The 15,674-nt window shown below is 40.9% G+C and overlaps 1 protein-coding gene across 4 annotated transcripts in view; it reads left to right on the top strand.

Annotated features, from left to right (window-relative positions):
* The window catches only part of ARHGAP17 (Rho GTPase activating protein 17), a 186,318-nt gene extending 170,644 nt beyond the window's left edge, over window positions 1-15,674 (top strand). Inside the window, exons 19-22 of one of the 4 annotated variants that reach the window (XR_013261916.1) lie at window positions 3,116-3,712; window positions 8,011-8,034; window positions 13,518-13,567; window positions 14,835-15,674. Coding sequence is in view for 3 of the 4 variants with exons in the window: in XM_077449329.1 (XP_077305455.1) it covers window positions 3,116-3,712; window positions 14,835-14,947 (710 nt within the window). In the remaining variant the exon portion in view is untranslated. The remainder of the gene's footprint in view (window positions 1-3,115; window positions 3,713-8,010; window positions 8,035-13,517; window positions 13,568-14,834) is intronic. The other 3 variants (XM_077449331.1, XM_077449330.1, XM_077449329.1) reach the window with 3 other exon arrangements.

Raw genomic sequence — 15,674 nt, 5'->3', positions numbered from 1 at the left:
AGGCAAGGTGCCTACTTTGTCTGGATGTTATAAATTCCTGGTTTTAGTCAGTGGAGCAATACAGAATACATTGTGATGAGAGATTGCCCCAGTGACTACAAGAGCTGAATACGTATGTAATATATGGTCTACATCAGTCAGTTTCCACCCTTAACATTAAAAAAAGAAATTGCCATTGCTGAACGTTTCTTCTGAAAAATGCTGGTTTCCTGGCTGCCAAGCTGACCCTCTTGCTTCATTACTGCCTCACTGACCTGGGACAAGTGTGCATATTTTTTTACTCATACAATGACTTTAAAGAGGAAGTAAACTCTCCCACTCTGATTCTTCTTTTCATTTAGTCCATTATAATAAGTAATTATCAGACTATAGCCACTGTAATCCAGCCCAAATCACATATTACTGTTTAAAGAAACTTTAAAAAACTTGTTTTCAGGGGTTAGGCAGCACCATCTTAAGTATTGTTTTCTGAGTCCACAGTGGTGTGTATTTCCGCTCTTACCTTGAGCACTTCCTGTACTGTTAACCAAGCCTTCTTCTCAATCCAACGTTTCTATGGCAACCCTGCTTCCCTGTTCATAGCTGACTTGTTTTATTTCATAGTATTTACTTGTGCTGATTTTCTAATGTTTGCCTGTGTCAGTCTTATCAGCTTCAGCTGATAAGATTGCAGTAATGGCCAGGTTTACACTGCATGTGATGTCACATGATCACATGGTGTGTAGGAGGAAGCTCTGAATGATTCTGCAGCCTCCTGGGAGTTCAGTGTTGTGTGCCGTAGGAAGTCCTGATAAGATAGACAAGCACATAGAGAGTGTGCCGTAAATCAGGGAGGATCTTGGCATGCACAGTGACGTCATTCTAAAGAACAACAAGGATTACAACAATACTAAGCAAGTAAGGAGATATCTACAAGCAGTGTTCATTAGGGTTTTTATGCTGATTTACATGGGGCAAAGTTGTGGGAGAGAGTTTATAACCACTTTAAAATTAATAAAGGCAGTTGGTCTGCATTACAACCAGGCAGCTAGTATTTTCAGATGGAGGCCAACAATACAAATTCCTGTATGTCTTTCATTACATAAGTACTTCCTCCCAAGAGTCAGTGGGGTAGGTTTAGCCCAGATAAAAATAAAAAAAACTGTTGCAGGAAAAAGCCATATATGAAATCGGTTCTGTTTATAGGACCTAAAAGAGGTGTAGCTTGTTTATAGCTGGGAGTGGTCTACTTGACCTGAGGTGTGAAGGCACAAACCCTCTTATATAAGTTGTACCGGTCTATCTGTAGTCTTCTCTAAATCCATTTAAAGTACAGAATTTATATTGTTTGTCTGAGCATTCAGAAAGCAATAAAGTACACACTAAAGAGGGATATGCTTTGTTCATATTTCATGTCTGAGGTTTACCACTATGGCTAGCTGCCATAACCCTAGTATCTTTTTTGCGGTCCCAGCGGCGGATTTGCCTTATAGGCAGCAGGAGAGATACCAGTTGTCGCCCCCCCCCCCCTGCGGCGCTTGCCAGAGCCATCGGTAAGCTCTGAACCAATCCGATGCAGTCGATGTCTAGGCAGGAAGCCAAGTGGGGGTGAGAGAGCCCCTATTCGGCCCTTGGAGGACCAGAGTGACCTCTGACGTTACGTCCGGTCCTTGGGCATATTGCCAAAATTTTATTTAATTATTTTCCAAGTCAAAATGATTTTTTGACGTAAAAAAAAAAAAAGTAAATGAGAGATCTGGGGTCTTTTTGACCCCAGATCTCTCAATAAAGAGAGGACCTGTCATGCTTATATCTATTACAAGGGATGTTTATAGTCCCTTTTAATAGGAATAAAAGTGTTAAAAAAAAAAGACAGTGCAAAAATAAAAACACAAATCTATTGCTCTTAGGCTAATAAAAAGTCCTGATAAATAGCAGTTAGCACAATATTGTTGGAGACAACAAACAATGGTAGAGGTGCAGCGCTGTATTAAATAATGTCCAATATGAATAAGTTCATAGGTATTCAAAAAGATGTTCCTAAACTGTGATGATAGGTGGAAGCCATCATCAACACCCAATCACACTGACTCTTACTCAAAGGTAAAGACAATTAAGCAGTAGGTAACATCTCATGGCAATCTCTGAAGTCCTCAGCTCCAAGAAAATCACTTCCTCCTGAGCGAAATTAGACTTGCACCAATAGGCAGGTAATGGATGCCGATTCAGTTATGTAATCCACCAACAGGCCACACAAATACCAATAGGAATTTTCACCAAATGAATAAAATAATCCTCATTGCGCAGAAATCTTAAATACCGATTTATTTAAACTAAAGTGTAAAATTAACATTTACATAATGGAATACACGCATGTGGAAAACAAACAGCGTTTCCAACCCGCAAGATGGCCGCTTCATACCTAGGCACGTACTCGCGTCACACGTTCCAGCTCCTCCCTGCACGTTTTGCCGTCGGATTACGTCATCAGAGGCGAAAAATAAAAAGTAAAAATAAATAAGAATTTTTTTTTTAAAGTGCACCATCCCTCTAAGAAGTGAATGCATACGTAAGTCGTGCCCTCATATGGTCACACCACACTTGTGAGGTATCACTGTGATCATTAGAGCGAGAACAATAATTATAGCACCAGACCTCCTCCTGTAACTAAACAGGTAACCTGTAAAAAAAAAAAAAATGTAAATTGTCGACTGCAGAGTTTAAGTATCGTAGTTTGACGTCATTCCACGAGCGCAATTTTAAAGCATGACATATTGGCTGTCTATTTACTCAGCGTAACATCATCTTTCACATTATACAAAAAAAGGTTACTGGTTTTTATTTATTTTTTTAAACATTAAAGTGTATTTTTTTCCCAAAAACGTGTGTTTGAAAGACCACTGCGCAAATGCAGTGTGATATAAAATATTGCAATGTCCACCATTTTATTATTTAGGGTCTCTGCTAAAATATATATATATAAAAATAAATAAAATTATAATTTTTTTTTTTTTTTTTTTTTTTTTTTACTTGTGAACAACAAATGTCAGAAAAAGGCCTGGTCTTCACCTGGCTAAATAAGTCAGAAAGTTGATTATCAGCATTGTAATTCGGTATTGTATTGTTTCTCTTGCAGTTACTAAGAAACCTGCTCCAGCTCCTCCAAAGCCAGTAATCCCCCATCCTATACAACCTGCAAATCAGAATGTGCCTATTGCAGCTAATAGCCCTCCTTCCATCTCCCCCAAACCCTCTAGCCATGGCCATAGTGCCTCTCCGCCAAACAGCACCAGTAATCAAAGCGGCACAGCAGCTCCCATTTCACACTCACATGGCACCTTACCACGCAGGCATTCGGGTAGCCAGCCTTTCATACAGGCACCGAATCATCCTCCCCCACAGCCACCCACGCAGCCAGCACCTCAACCCAAGCCCACGATTCAGTCCACCATTTCATCCACAGAGTCAGCTGCAGAGCAATCCTCCAGCCCCTCACACTCCCCAACACCACCAGATACTCCTCCTCCCATTGCAGATCACCCAGCTGCACAGGGCATCCTATCGGAAGCCACCCAGACCCACCCCTTACCCCAGCAAAACTCTGGCACCCTTCCCCGACCGCGCCCTGTCCCCAAACCACGTATCCGACCAACTGTCCCCCCTCCTCCACAGCCCCCAGCATCTCAATTGCCTGGAGAAATGCAATCACCATCTACATCCAAGATCATCACTGGTAAGTACAGTAGAGTCTTCAGAATTGAAAATGTGTATATTGTAATGCAACTCAGAAAAATCCAGCACCCAAAGGTTTCATACCTAGGATCCAGAGGTTTGCAGATTGAGGGGGGCTTCTGAGGTTTCCTTCACAAATTCACTGATAGTTTTCTCATGAAAAACAAGATTATTTACTCTATGCCAGCAGCTGGAGTGTATGGTGCAGCTATCGGCAGAGTCTTCCCTCTGCTGTCAAACACCATGTATGTGATAGAGTACATCTTGCTCTAAGACCTGAACGATCAAACCATTGATCGCTCGATTCTCAGAACTCCCTGAGAAGAGAGCTGGTGACTGTCGGTAACCACTCTCTACTTTAAACCCCCCTGCTCTCCCTTGAGCGTTGGGCTGAGGGGGTGAGAGGGGCTGCCTCAGGCTCTCAGCGGCCCGCTGAGGCTGAGCCAGGGGCCAGTCCAGGGTGGTCGGAGGATCCCCTATATATTGTCGCGGTCTTTACCCAGCTTGGACCGACTCTGTGATGACAGCAGGCTTCATTCTGCTGAAAATGGGTCACAGGACTGCAGAACGAACTGCACTCCTGTGATCCACAAGAGAGGTACAGCCAAACAAGCTTTGGCTGTACTTCTTTAAGTTATAGTATAACTAAAGGCAATTTTTTTATTATTTTAGTTTTGGATAGAGTGCATAGGGATTAGAACACCTGTCAGATTTTATTGCTGTCTGTGCCTCCGTTAAAGAGATTCACCCTCTCTATATGTCATGTTTACCGTTATCATTGAAAGTAAAAGAAAACCCCACATTTTGGGTTGTCCTCAGAAAAGTGATGGAGGGAAATCTTCCAATGGTGACCTGGGGGTCTCCAAGGAAGTTCCTTCTTTTTCAGGGTTTTCCCATCACTTTCTGTTTTGGCTATGGGACAGGAAGTGAAGGGAAATTCCCGCAATGGGATGCAGATGGAGAAAAAAAAGTCTGACGGGTTATAAACCCTCACTTTATAAAAAAAGAAAAAGTTTTGCCTATAGTTGAACAAGTTATACATAGTCAAATTTGTTTTTGAATAGTTTTTAGGAATAAAGTAATATGTGCTTTTTTTTTAAGACTTTTTTTTTTTTTTTTTTTTTTTTTTTAGTTTAGTTTAGCTCATTGAGAAGAAAAAAAAATAAAAAATCTATGTCCTTGGTGTTCGTCCTTTTAAAATTTCTAATTTCAGGACAAGTAACACCTATACAGTGCCTTGCGAAAGTATTCGGCCCCCTTGAACTTTTCAACCTTTTGCCACATTTCAGGCTTCAAACATAAAGATATAAAATTTTAATTTTTTGTGAAGAATCACCAACAAGTGGGACACAATTGTGAAGTGGAACGAAATCTATTGGATATTTTAAACTTTTTTAGCAAATAAAAAACTGACAAGTGGTGCGTGCAAAATTATTCGGCCCCTTTACTTTCAGTGCAGCAAACTCACTCCAGAAGTTCAGCGAGGATCTCTGAATGATCCAATGTTGTCCTAAATGACTGAAGGTGATAAATAGAATCCACCTGTGTGTAATCAAGTCTCTGTATAAATGCACCTGCTCTGTGATAGTCTCAGGGTTCTGTTGAAACCGCAGAGAGCATTATGAAGACCAAGGAACACACCAGGCAGGTCCGTAATACTATTGTGGAGAAGTTTAAAGCCGAGTTTGGATACAAAAAGATTTCCCAAGCTTTAAACATCCCAAGGAGCACTGTGCAAGCGATCATTTTGAAATGGAAGGAGTATCAGACCACTGCAAATCTACCAAGACCTGGCCGTCCCTCTAAACTTTCAGCTCAGACAAGGAGAAGACTGATCAGAGATGCAGCCAAGAGGCCCATGATCACTCTGGATGAACTGCAGAGAACTACAGCTGAGGTGGGAGAGTCTGTCCATAGGACAACAATCAGTCGTACACTGCACAAATCTGGCCTTTATGGAAGAGTGGCAAGAAGAAAGACATTTCTCAAAGATATCCATGAAAAGTCTCATCTAAAGTTTGCCACAAGCAACACAGCTCATCACCCTCAACACACCATCCCCACTGTCAAACATGGTGGTGGCAGCATCATGGTTTGGGCCTGCTTTTCTTCAGCAGGGACAGGGAAGATGGTTAAAATTGAGGGGAAGATGGATGCAGCCAAATACAGGACCATTCTGGATGAAAACCTGTTGGAGGCTGCAAAAGACCTGAAACTGGGATGGAGATTTTTCTTCCAACAAGACAATGATCCCAAACATACAGCAAAATCTACAAAGGAATGGTTCACAAATAAACGTATTCAGGTGTTAGAATGGCCAAGTCAAAGTCCAGACCTGAATCCAATCGAGAATCTGTGGAAAGAGCTGAAAACTGCTGTTCACAAACGCTCTCCATCCAACCTCACTGAGCTTGAGCTGTTTTGCAAGGAAGAATGGGCAAGAATTTCAGTCTCTCGATGTGCAAAACTGATAGAGACATACCCTAAGCGACTTGCAGCTTTAATCGCAGCAAAAGGTGGCTCTACAAAGTATTAACGCAAGGGGGCCGAATAATTTTGCGAGCCCCACTTTTCATTTTTTTATTAGTTAAAAAAGTTTCCAAAATCCAATAGATTTTGTTCCACTTCACAATTGTGTCCCACTTGTTGGTGATTCTTCACAAAAAATAAAAATTTTATATCTTTATGTTTGAAGCCTGAAATGTGGCAAAAGGTTGAAAAGTTCAAGGGGGCCGAATACTTTCGCAAGGCAGTGTAAATCCTGTCACTGGCAGCAACACATAACCGACAGGATTGCTAAAGAGAACAGACCACTCAATGGCTAAAACACCGCACTGTCACGCTATCAAAAGCAACATTAGAGTGACATCTTGCTTGTTTCAGTTGTAATGGATCAAAGAGAGCTCCAAAATGAAAAATCCTTAGGAGTCCAAAGTCTTTATTACTTAACTAGTTACAACAAGCAGGGCAAAAGAAAGCCAATGCTCTATGATCTACAATCCCTTTTTATTGATATTGACTAATGTAATACTTCTCTGTGTAGGATCTAATGACAATTCTTGAATAGGAATGTGTAAAATGCTCACTGACCATATTGTGTTTTATTGTGAAGTCTATTGGATTAGTTTGTTCCTGTATGATTTGAAATTCAGAAATAAAAATTTAAAAAAGAGCCAAGTGCACTTAAAGGACCACACAATAAACCCTTATCTGGTCTGGAGTAAAAGCTTCAAATAGCATACATTAAAAAAAGGTGATAAAGCAGATTTGCCACTAAAAATACACCCATATCTTGTGTGTTATGCTAAACTTTTCCTCCAGCCCCAATGAAGAGGGTTGTGTGCTGTAACTAGTAGAAAAGTAAAGATTTTGGACCCCCAATACTTTTTCATTTGGCCCTCTCTTTGACCTATTACGCATGGATTTCTCAGCTCAAGTAATAACTTTGTCCGCATTTTGATAGCTTGTGAAAATTCATGTCCAGCCCCTCTACTTCCTAATCTTGCTTGTTTCGGCCAACAAGGAAGATATGCTGTAGGAGCAAAGTCAAAATGAGAAATTCAGTCATCTCTACTTTGAGTAAGGCAAGAGGGAAATTAGTCTTGTGCCTCTGCTCCATGCACATAGTATTATGCAGCTTTGACTGTAATTTTCGAACCCCCACCCTTTTCCCATACAGTGTCCTATTTCTTAAGTACATAGAACATGGATGTTAGAGTTTTTTTTCACCAGGTTACATTAAGAATATCCAGCACAGCCTCCCAGTTGGTAAACAGACTTTAGTCCATCCCTAATTGGTCTATTCTGATCAGTACATCCCATTTTAAAATACTTTTATGTGGGAAAGGAGGGGAGTCACACTCATTGACACCTTCACTGTCAACCTCCGCTTCATGGAAAGCATCCTTGTAGAAGGACACGGCAATAGTGTTAGAAATATTGTAGAATTGGTTCCACTTGATATCACTAATGGAAAAGCTACTTACTGCATCTTGTTAATTGTTCAACCATCCTTTTCCACATAGCAGTGTGAATTTCCTAAACTCCTACTTGTGGTGTTGCACACAAAATGGCCATTTTCCTTTAAACTTAACGGCTTACGCCTGCAGACCAGATGCTGTTGCACTTCTGCCCTAAAACATAAGTGGATTATATACTCAGTCCATGCTGGCTATCACTGGCTGTTTTTGCTCTCAGCATGACACTAAACCCAAAATCAGAGAAGGGGTGGTGGGGTTGGCGGTGAGCTGCGTGGTGGGCAACGCTTGCTAATAGTTTTGTCTGTGGTGCCTCCAACAGGTTGCGAAAGTTACCGGTATTAAGGTTTGTACACTGCTGACACTGCCTGCACCGCCTCTGTGTTTGTGTTGACCGCTTGGCCTTGCGACCTTTGCCGACTCTTGATTTTCATTTCACTCCATCCCACTCTCAACCATATTGTCCAGACCCCCCCTCACTACCATCTGCACCCAGCACCAAATCTGCATCCCATCAGCACTATCCTGCACCATAGCAATAAATACTCCTGGGGAGCTGATTTGTTACCTGATACAAGAAAGTCCATTGATAGAGATGGCTACAGTGACTTTCTTTACCAGGAATAGTTTGCTAATGGAACCATTTAGTCCCCCACTGGGCTTATAGGAGCTCTTTTCATCATTAGACATAATATTCTTTTAACTGTATTGTTAACTGCATTACATATCCAGGCTTACTGTATAAAGCAGAGCAAACAATAAGCAAGATGCCGTTTTCTATAGCTGTGAAGATTGAGTTGGGAGGTATTTTCTGATTGGCTGCTGTGGATATTGTACTTTACACTACTTCGCTCTCTAAGCCAGCCTTTCTCAACCTTTTAGACCCAGAGGAACCCTTTAAAACACCTTCCAGTCTCTGGGAACACCTGCTTAAAATGACTATAGCCACAACTCGTTATACATTAGTGTGAATGGTCAGGGGGAAGAATGCTCCTTATACTTGTGGTTGATGGGAAGAATTACCCCCTTACAGATAGCTAAAAAGATCAATGGTGTCAGTGGGAACTTATCTGAGAGGCAGGAATTACTCTCTGCTCAAGGAACCCCTAGCAATCTCCGGAGGAATCCTAGAGTTCAATGGAACCCTGGTTGAGAAACCCTGGTCTAAAATATTGTAACTGTTGTATTAAGACCCTGTCACCAGACCATGTCAACAAAAAAATTCCCATAAGATTTTATGTGCAATTAACATATATGCATGTTTTATATTGGAAAGGTTCCCTTGTGTAGACCTCCAAAGGCACAGAGACTGCTGCTGGGCACCAACATCATGGATGTGATGTCAGCAGACTCAAGTGACACGTCATAGTATTCCCATTCACGCCTCCCTCAGCTGCTACATAAAAGCTTATGTAGGAAGGTCAATGGAGGGGTAAAGGAGCTGGGCCAGCAGATACAGTAATTAAAAACGTGCAGAAAAAGGGAGGGCTATCATGTTAGAAGAAATGGGGCTGTGCTATGAAAATGGCTGTGGAATTTGGAAAGAAGTCAAACTTTCCAGTAAGTTCATAGGCACATTGTAAGTGAATAAAAAAATTAATTTATGGCATGGAAAATTGCGGTAAGTAATTATTTAGATTACAAATTGTTTTCTGTACTTTTACCTGCTTTTTTTTAAAAGTTGGTGAGAGGGTCTCTTTAAAGGGCAACGCTAAATGGGTATACAGGCTGTGTAGTGATCCTATAGTAAAATGTACTTGTCAGGACAGAAATGATAGTTATCCTTTACTGCTTTCAGTCACTGATCTGAGACATTTATGCAGGTTAGTAGTCTCCAATTCACTGGCTGCATATTTATTCTGGATCTTTAGTATAAGAAGTATAGAAGGAAGGATGACGGGCCCCGATTTCTGGTTAAGAAGACAATATTTGTTTTAATATTTTTATTACATTTTCAGAGAGAGGGAACAAATGAAACACCTACTCAGGCAGATGTATGGGGCCCTTATTACCACTTGGGGATACATAAACACAGGCCTACGGATCAGGCCACATAACAAAGCATCAAATAGCATTGCTTAAACATAGTCTGCCCAGGGTTTCCCTTTACCTGCACACACTCGGTATTCCCCTGCACGTATGCATTGATGGTATAAGGCATCACATCCTTCGTTTTGGGTGGCACACTGCTTTGGATATGCTGCACCCTGGTGGTAGAGCGGGATTTAGTTGGGATTTAGTTTGCATGGTAGTTGGCTGTTCACCTCACGTCTAGACACTCGCACCGATGTATGTGAATGTAACTGGCACACTAGTAATACCATATTGACAGCATTGCTGAAAACCCGTGCACACACTATAGCATTAAAGCAGCAAAAGTCAGCCAATTGATTTTTCAAGTTTTTTACATTTAAAGCCATCTAATGGTTGGCTGGTAAAGCACCTTTTCTGTACAAGTGTCTGCATCGGTTTTCTTAATTTTTCAAATTTTGTTTGCATATGTCTGTTTTTTAATATATTTATTTCATCACCTATGATTTTTATGTACATGCAAGCACAAACGCTCTTTCATATTTGTAGTCTGTAATAGTCACAATCAGCAGAACTCCTGTAATGTTGAGGATGTTTTATATCTTCTCCAAAAGCCCTTTCTTCAGCTCTGATGAGTGTCAGAAACATACCCCAGCACTTCTATCCACGCAGGTAGAACAAACCCCCTTAATTCAATCACTCTGGAATGTATAGATGTTAACTCCTCTACCCCTGCTATTTGACAACAGTTCACACCTTTTAGTCATGTAAATTTAAGGAATTAACACCCAAGCAGACCTCCTGACACCAAGGATGGTAACAAAGTGGTTCCACAACTTGTGCATCTCTCATCCTATTCTTTGACAGTGAACAGTTATACATTCCATAGTGATTGGATTAAGGTGTTGGTGCTTCTTGTGTGGATATAAATGCTGGGGTATCTTCCCGGCACTCAGAACCGAAGAAGTGGTTTGGAGAAGCTACAAATTGAATAGGACCAACTACTACTAGATATATCATTACTTGGATATATGAAAGCCTTCACAGACCTAGTCTGTAATGTTTTTATCTTAACTGCTTTAACAACACTGTCTATAAAAACGGGTGATATCATGAAAATGTAGCCAATACGCATGAGGTCAGTCCATTGTAAACTGATATTTTGGTTTATAGCAGAGGTTGGAGAGTTGAACCCCCCCCCCCCCCTCAACATTTTTCTGTGTCTTGTCTACTCTGATGGTTGAGATCTTTTATTTTTATTTTTTTATCAAAAATTTTTATTGAAAGTTTTGTACGTTTTACAAAAAGGGAAAAAAAAAAGCACACAAAAATAAAATAAGGGAAAAGAAATGCAGTAAAATGGACAGCAGCTTTTCAATCCTGAACAGTGCTGAACAGCTAAAGACATGATTAATAAACCAAAATGCAGTCTTTGCATAACCAAGAACCAATCTATTGCACTAGGCTGATTATCCCAATACTATGCAGTGGGCTGCACTTTTCATAAGTCATAACTACCACAGTCCCTACACATACAATCGGTGCTGCCTTTAAGTCGGTGCATACCTGTCACCTAGTATACAACCAGGGATATGTCAAGTGACCATACTTAGCTGGGATTGCAAGTATAAAAGCATGGATCAAGTAAATTGTTTTGCCTTTTAACACTGAAAAATCCAGAGACACTAATGCAAGTGAAGCTAAGCCAGGGCACTGCAACTACTGGTTGAGATCTTTAGATGTCTGAGTTCCCAGGTCACCTGCTATGGCCATTATGAGAGCATACCACTTTTCCTGCAGAGATATTTTGATTTATTGAATATAATGGTCAATATCTCAGGAGGAGTCTGACTACACAAAGGTGGGAGAAGATACCCAAACCGGCCAATGTGGACAGGAGCAGAATCTGAAATGAAGCCTGGGAAATCTCACTATTGGAGTATCCAAAACAAATAAGAAGTCAGGGGCTGTCTCAGCCCACCAGACTGTTCCTATAACTAAAATATTGAATATGGGTGGACTGACTCTGTAAGGGGAGCCATCTTGTTGGGTAAACTAGTATTCAGTGGGGTTGATGTACTAAAACTGGATAATATAAAATTTGGTGCAGCTCTGTATAGCAACCAATCAGCTTCCAGGTTTTCTGTCAAAGCTTAATTGAACAAGCGGACGTTAGAAGCCGATTGGCTACCATGCACTGCTGTAAAAGATTTTGCGCTCTCCAGTTTTAGTAAATCAGCCCCAGAACATGTCATCTTAGGAGCTTATAACTACTCTAGTGCACTTTTTGAAAAATAGTTCTTCCTACAAAATGGCCAACTTCTTTGACAGGTATTTTTTAAACGACGAAGGTATTTGCTGGCTGTGCATTGAAGGCATCCAATTATTACAAATAACAGCAGTTTTAAATTAGGGACTTCCTCAATTAAATATTCAAGCTGTGAATATTAGAGGGAAAAAGTCATAAGGGACTTTTGTGAGTGCTTTTTGAACACTTTTGGGCTAAATGCCTTTTTAGTAAGATGAGTTATTTTTCTAGCAACAATGTGAATTTTTTGTTCAAAGTGGAACTTCAACCAGAATAGTTTTCTTTTAGACAGTAGGGAAGCTACAATCTCTTGTGAGAGGTGTCACCATTGGGAAGACTTACAAGAAAGGAAGTGGAGAAATTTTAAAGTTGACAGTCACTGTAACTAGAAGTGAAAAGAAATACCATAACGCCCCTTTCACACCAGGGCGTTTTGCAGGCGCTATAGCGTTTAGAAATAGTGCCTGCAATCCGCCCTAAAGAAGCTGCACCATTGTTTGTAGTATGAAAGCCCAGAGGGCTTTCACAGTACAGCGGTGCGCTGGCAGGACGTCAGAAAAAAGTCCTGCCAGCACCTTTTTTGGAGCGGTGAAGGAGCGGTGTGTTTACCGCTGCTCCCCATTGTAATGCCGCTATTGCGGCAAATTGCCAGCGGTTTTAACCCTTTTGCGGCCGCTAGCGGGGGTAAAAGCGCCCCGCTAGCGGCCGAATTGTGCCGCAAATCCGGCGGTAAAACGCCGCTAAAAATAGCGGCGTTTTACCGCCGACGCAAAGGGCAGTGTGGTGTGAAAGGGGTCTAAGTGTTCACCTGTGCTGGTGATAACTGTCAAACGTGGGATTTCTACTCCCTTTAAGAAGATTTTCTTTAACCGCTTGCTGTGTCTGGACAAGAAGTGAGGGTGAAACTGGATTTATTTGGTGATGACTGTCCTAGGTGGGATTATCTTGGACTTCCTTTGGGTATACACAGAAAATAAGAGTAAATCTCCCCCATGGTAGTAAAAACTTAACAGAGCATCTAGCAACTCTCCACTCTATTCTAAACTTAGAATACCACTTTAAGAATCCTTGATGTTGTGTATTTCTCTTTCACAGGGCAACACCAAAAAAATAATATACAAAGGTATGGTTGTTTGCTCATGGCAACCAATCATCGCCTTTCCTTTAGACATTCTTAGAACGATATAGATGAAAGAAAAGGACCTGATTGCTACTAAAAGCAGCAGAAGCAGTACTGCCCTAAGCCCCTTACAGTCAGCCATTTTGTCTTGTGAACCAGTATGCTAAGGATAAGTAGTCAATCCCTGTGAGGACTACTCTATGGGCCATGTTCCTCACGGATATTCGAATTCCTTTTAAAAATTGGTTTAATATTTAGCTTTGCCAGAAAGATGGCTACCGTTAGAGCAGGTAGCTGAAAAAATGATTTGGCTTAACATGTTTCCCTGTATCAGAATTCTAACTTTAAACAATTTTATTGACCAACTCAGATGTTTGATGGGGCTTTATCAGTAAACACTGACTTTGGAAAATGTCAATGGTAAGGAACGAGGCACGTGATTGGCCAAAACATACATTCATCTGACACCCTCCAATCATGATTTCTGTCACTTGTGCTGGGTACTAATTGTATGTGGCCCTAACCAGGCTTGTATGCACTCACTAATACAGCATGTGGGCTCCCTGGGGGTGTGGCTTGCTTCCTTTTAGACTGCGTTATTGTCACGTGGAATACAAGAGCACACAGGCTGCTGTGATTAAACTTACCCAGGTTTGTGTTATGATGTTGTCATTGTACTACTTGTACCTTGTTGTCTCTGCAGGGAGCAGTGTGCTCTTCTCTTGTATGATCTTCTAGGACTGGCCTCAGTCTAAAGTATTGTCCCCGACATGTCTGGTTCTAGGCTGGGTTTACAGTTCAGATATGATTTTAATTACCACATTAACCAAATCCCACAGAGATCCTTTGCTTTTTCTGAAAGATTATGCAATGTATGAGGTCCATTAAAAAGACTTGTCACCTTCACACACAATGTGAAGCCATTTTGGTGTGATCTAAGCTTGAAGGGTACTAGTAGCATCAAATAGATAAAGCCTAGCCTCCCTTCTAAGTAGAAGCTAAAGCAAACGCGTCCACTGGCTAGGGAAAACTGGTCAGTTAGCAGCTGTCATTCTTCAAGCACAGTTTAGAAAATAAAAGCCAACATCTGATTGGCTGCTATGTTCAACGTGGTGCTTTTTTTAATCGTAGGGCTCGCTATTTTCTGGGTCTCTTGCACCAGCCAATAAAATGGCAGACCAAAGTGTGTGTAGGACACAGGTCAGCTTTATATTGTACTTACATTACAGGCTTAAAAGAGGGAGGTGCTGTAATCCATTTCAACCAGTGAATCAAGTGCTTGAGATAAACTGAAGATAAACTAAACTCATTGGTTGTTACTGGTTACAGTACATTCAACAATGTAAAAAAAGGTGGAAAATTTTTGTTTTGAGCATGGGTGGTGAAAACATTTGAGAGATGCTATTAAATACAGAATTTTAGCTTGATCCGTAGGTGTTATTAATGGAAGACTGTAGACTGTTTGTGTTCTACAGTAACGCATGCTGGCGTCATGTGTGCCTACCCCCTTTTTAAAGCAAAAATATATCAGAATTCATATCTTGTAAATGCATTTCAAATTGGTAAAGATACATTTCTGTTCAGCCTTATAGGGATTAAAAATGTCTCCTTTCTGAATTGTATGTATTTTGATATAATGAAAATGTTTTTTTTTTTCCTTGTTTTGCCTCCTCCTTTCTCTTTCCAGAACCAATACTAGCACAGCCTGTCGCTGATTACGTGTACCCAGTCCCCATTACAGACCCTTCTCAGTTGATGGTCGCCCTTTTAGATACCGAAGCTGAGAGCACTGCTTTGTAAAAGAGACGGAGTCTTCTGCACTCCCAAGACGCAGACAATCCAGCCCTGCTGACCCTTCTAGGTTGTCGTGTCAAGACCCAACAGTGAGAAGCTTTTACTGTCAGTCGTTTTGTTGGAAGATAACTTTAAAGTTTGAATGACCTGATGTGTCTTGCCTTTGAAGATCGCGCAACCCTGGCTGCAGGGACTGATCGGACAATCCCTTCAATATATACTTATTTTATGCCACTAGTAATAAAAAGTATTTAGCTGTATGGAATAGAAACTTCTACAGACATTCCACCACCACAGTTAAATGAGTTTCTATCCTTGTTATAAACCTCTCGGGTGCCAGTCGGGCTTGAACTGCCACTGTAGTAGGAATGGGACTGCATATTGCACGTACCTTTTACATATACCGGTTTTCATAATAAACCTTTAGGCTTTAATATTCAATCAGAGGTTGAGGACGTGTTCACTGATGCTATAAGAATTACTAACGTCATAGGCACATAGTTTTTTGGGAACTGCTGGTTTTCAGTTACCATCTGTAGGGTAGAAACCTGGAAATGCACACTCCCTTATCGGGCACATTTGTAAGCGAGGGGAAAAGAATTGTAAAATGGAGCTGTTCTTTGTTGAAGGCTGCGTTTGCTGGACTTGGAAACAGCCTGTGGGCTTTCAATAAAAAAAAATAAAAAAAACTTGCTGCTGAAACCCTATTAAAACTGAGAATATTTTTCCCTGA

Source organism: Lithobates pipiens, unplaced genomic scaffold (genome assembly GCF_037356315.1).
Source record: "Lithobates pipiens isolate NorthernLeopardFrog02 unplaced genomic scaffold, aLitPip1_a1.2 Scaffold_22, whole genome shotgun sequence".
In the NCBI taxonomy this organism is placed as follows: domain Eukaryota; kingdom Metazoa; phylum Chordata; class Amphibia; order Anura; family Ranidae; genus Lithobates; species Lithobates pipiens.
This window is presented reverse-complemented; position numbering and strand designations above follow the sequence as displayed.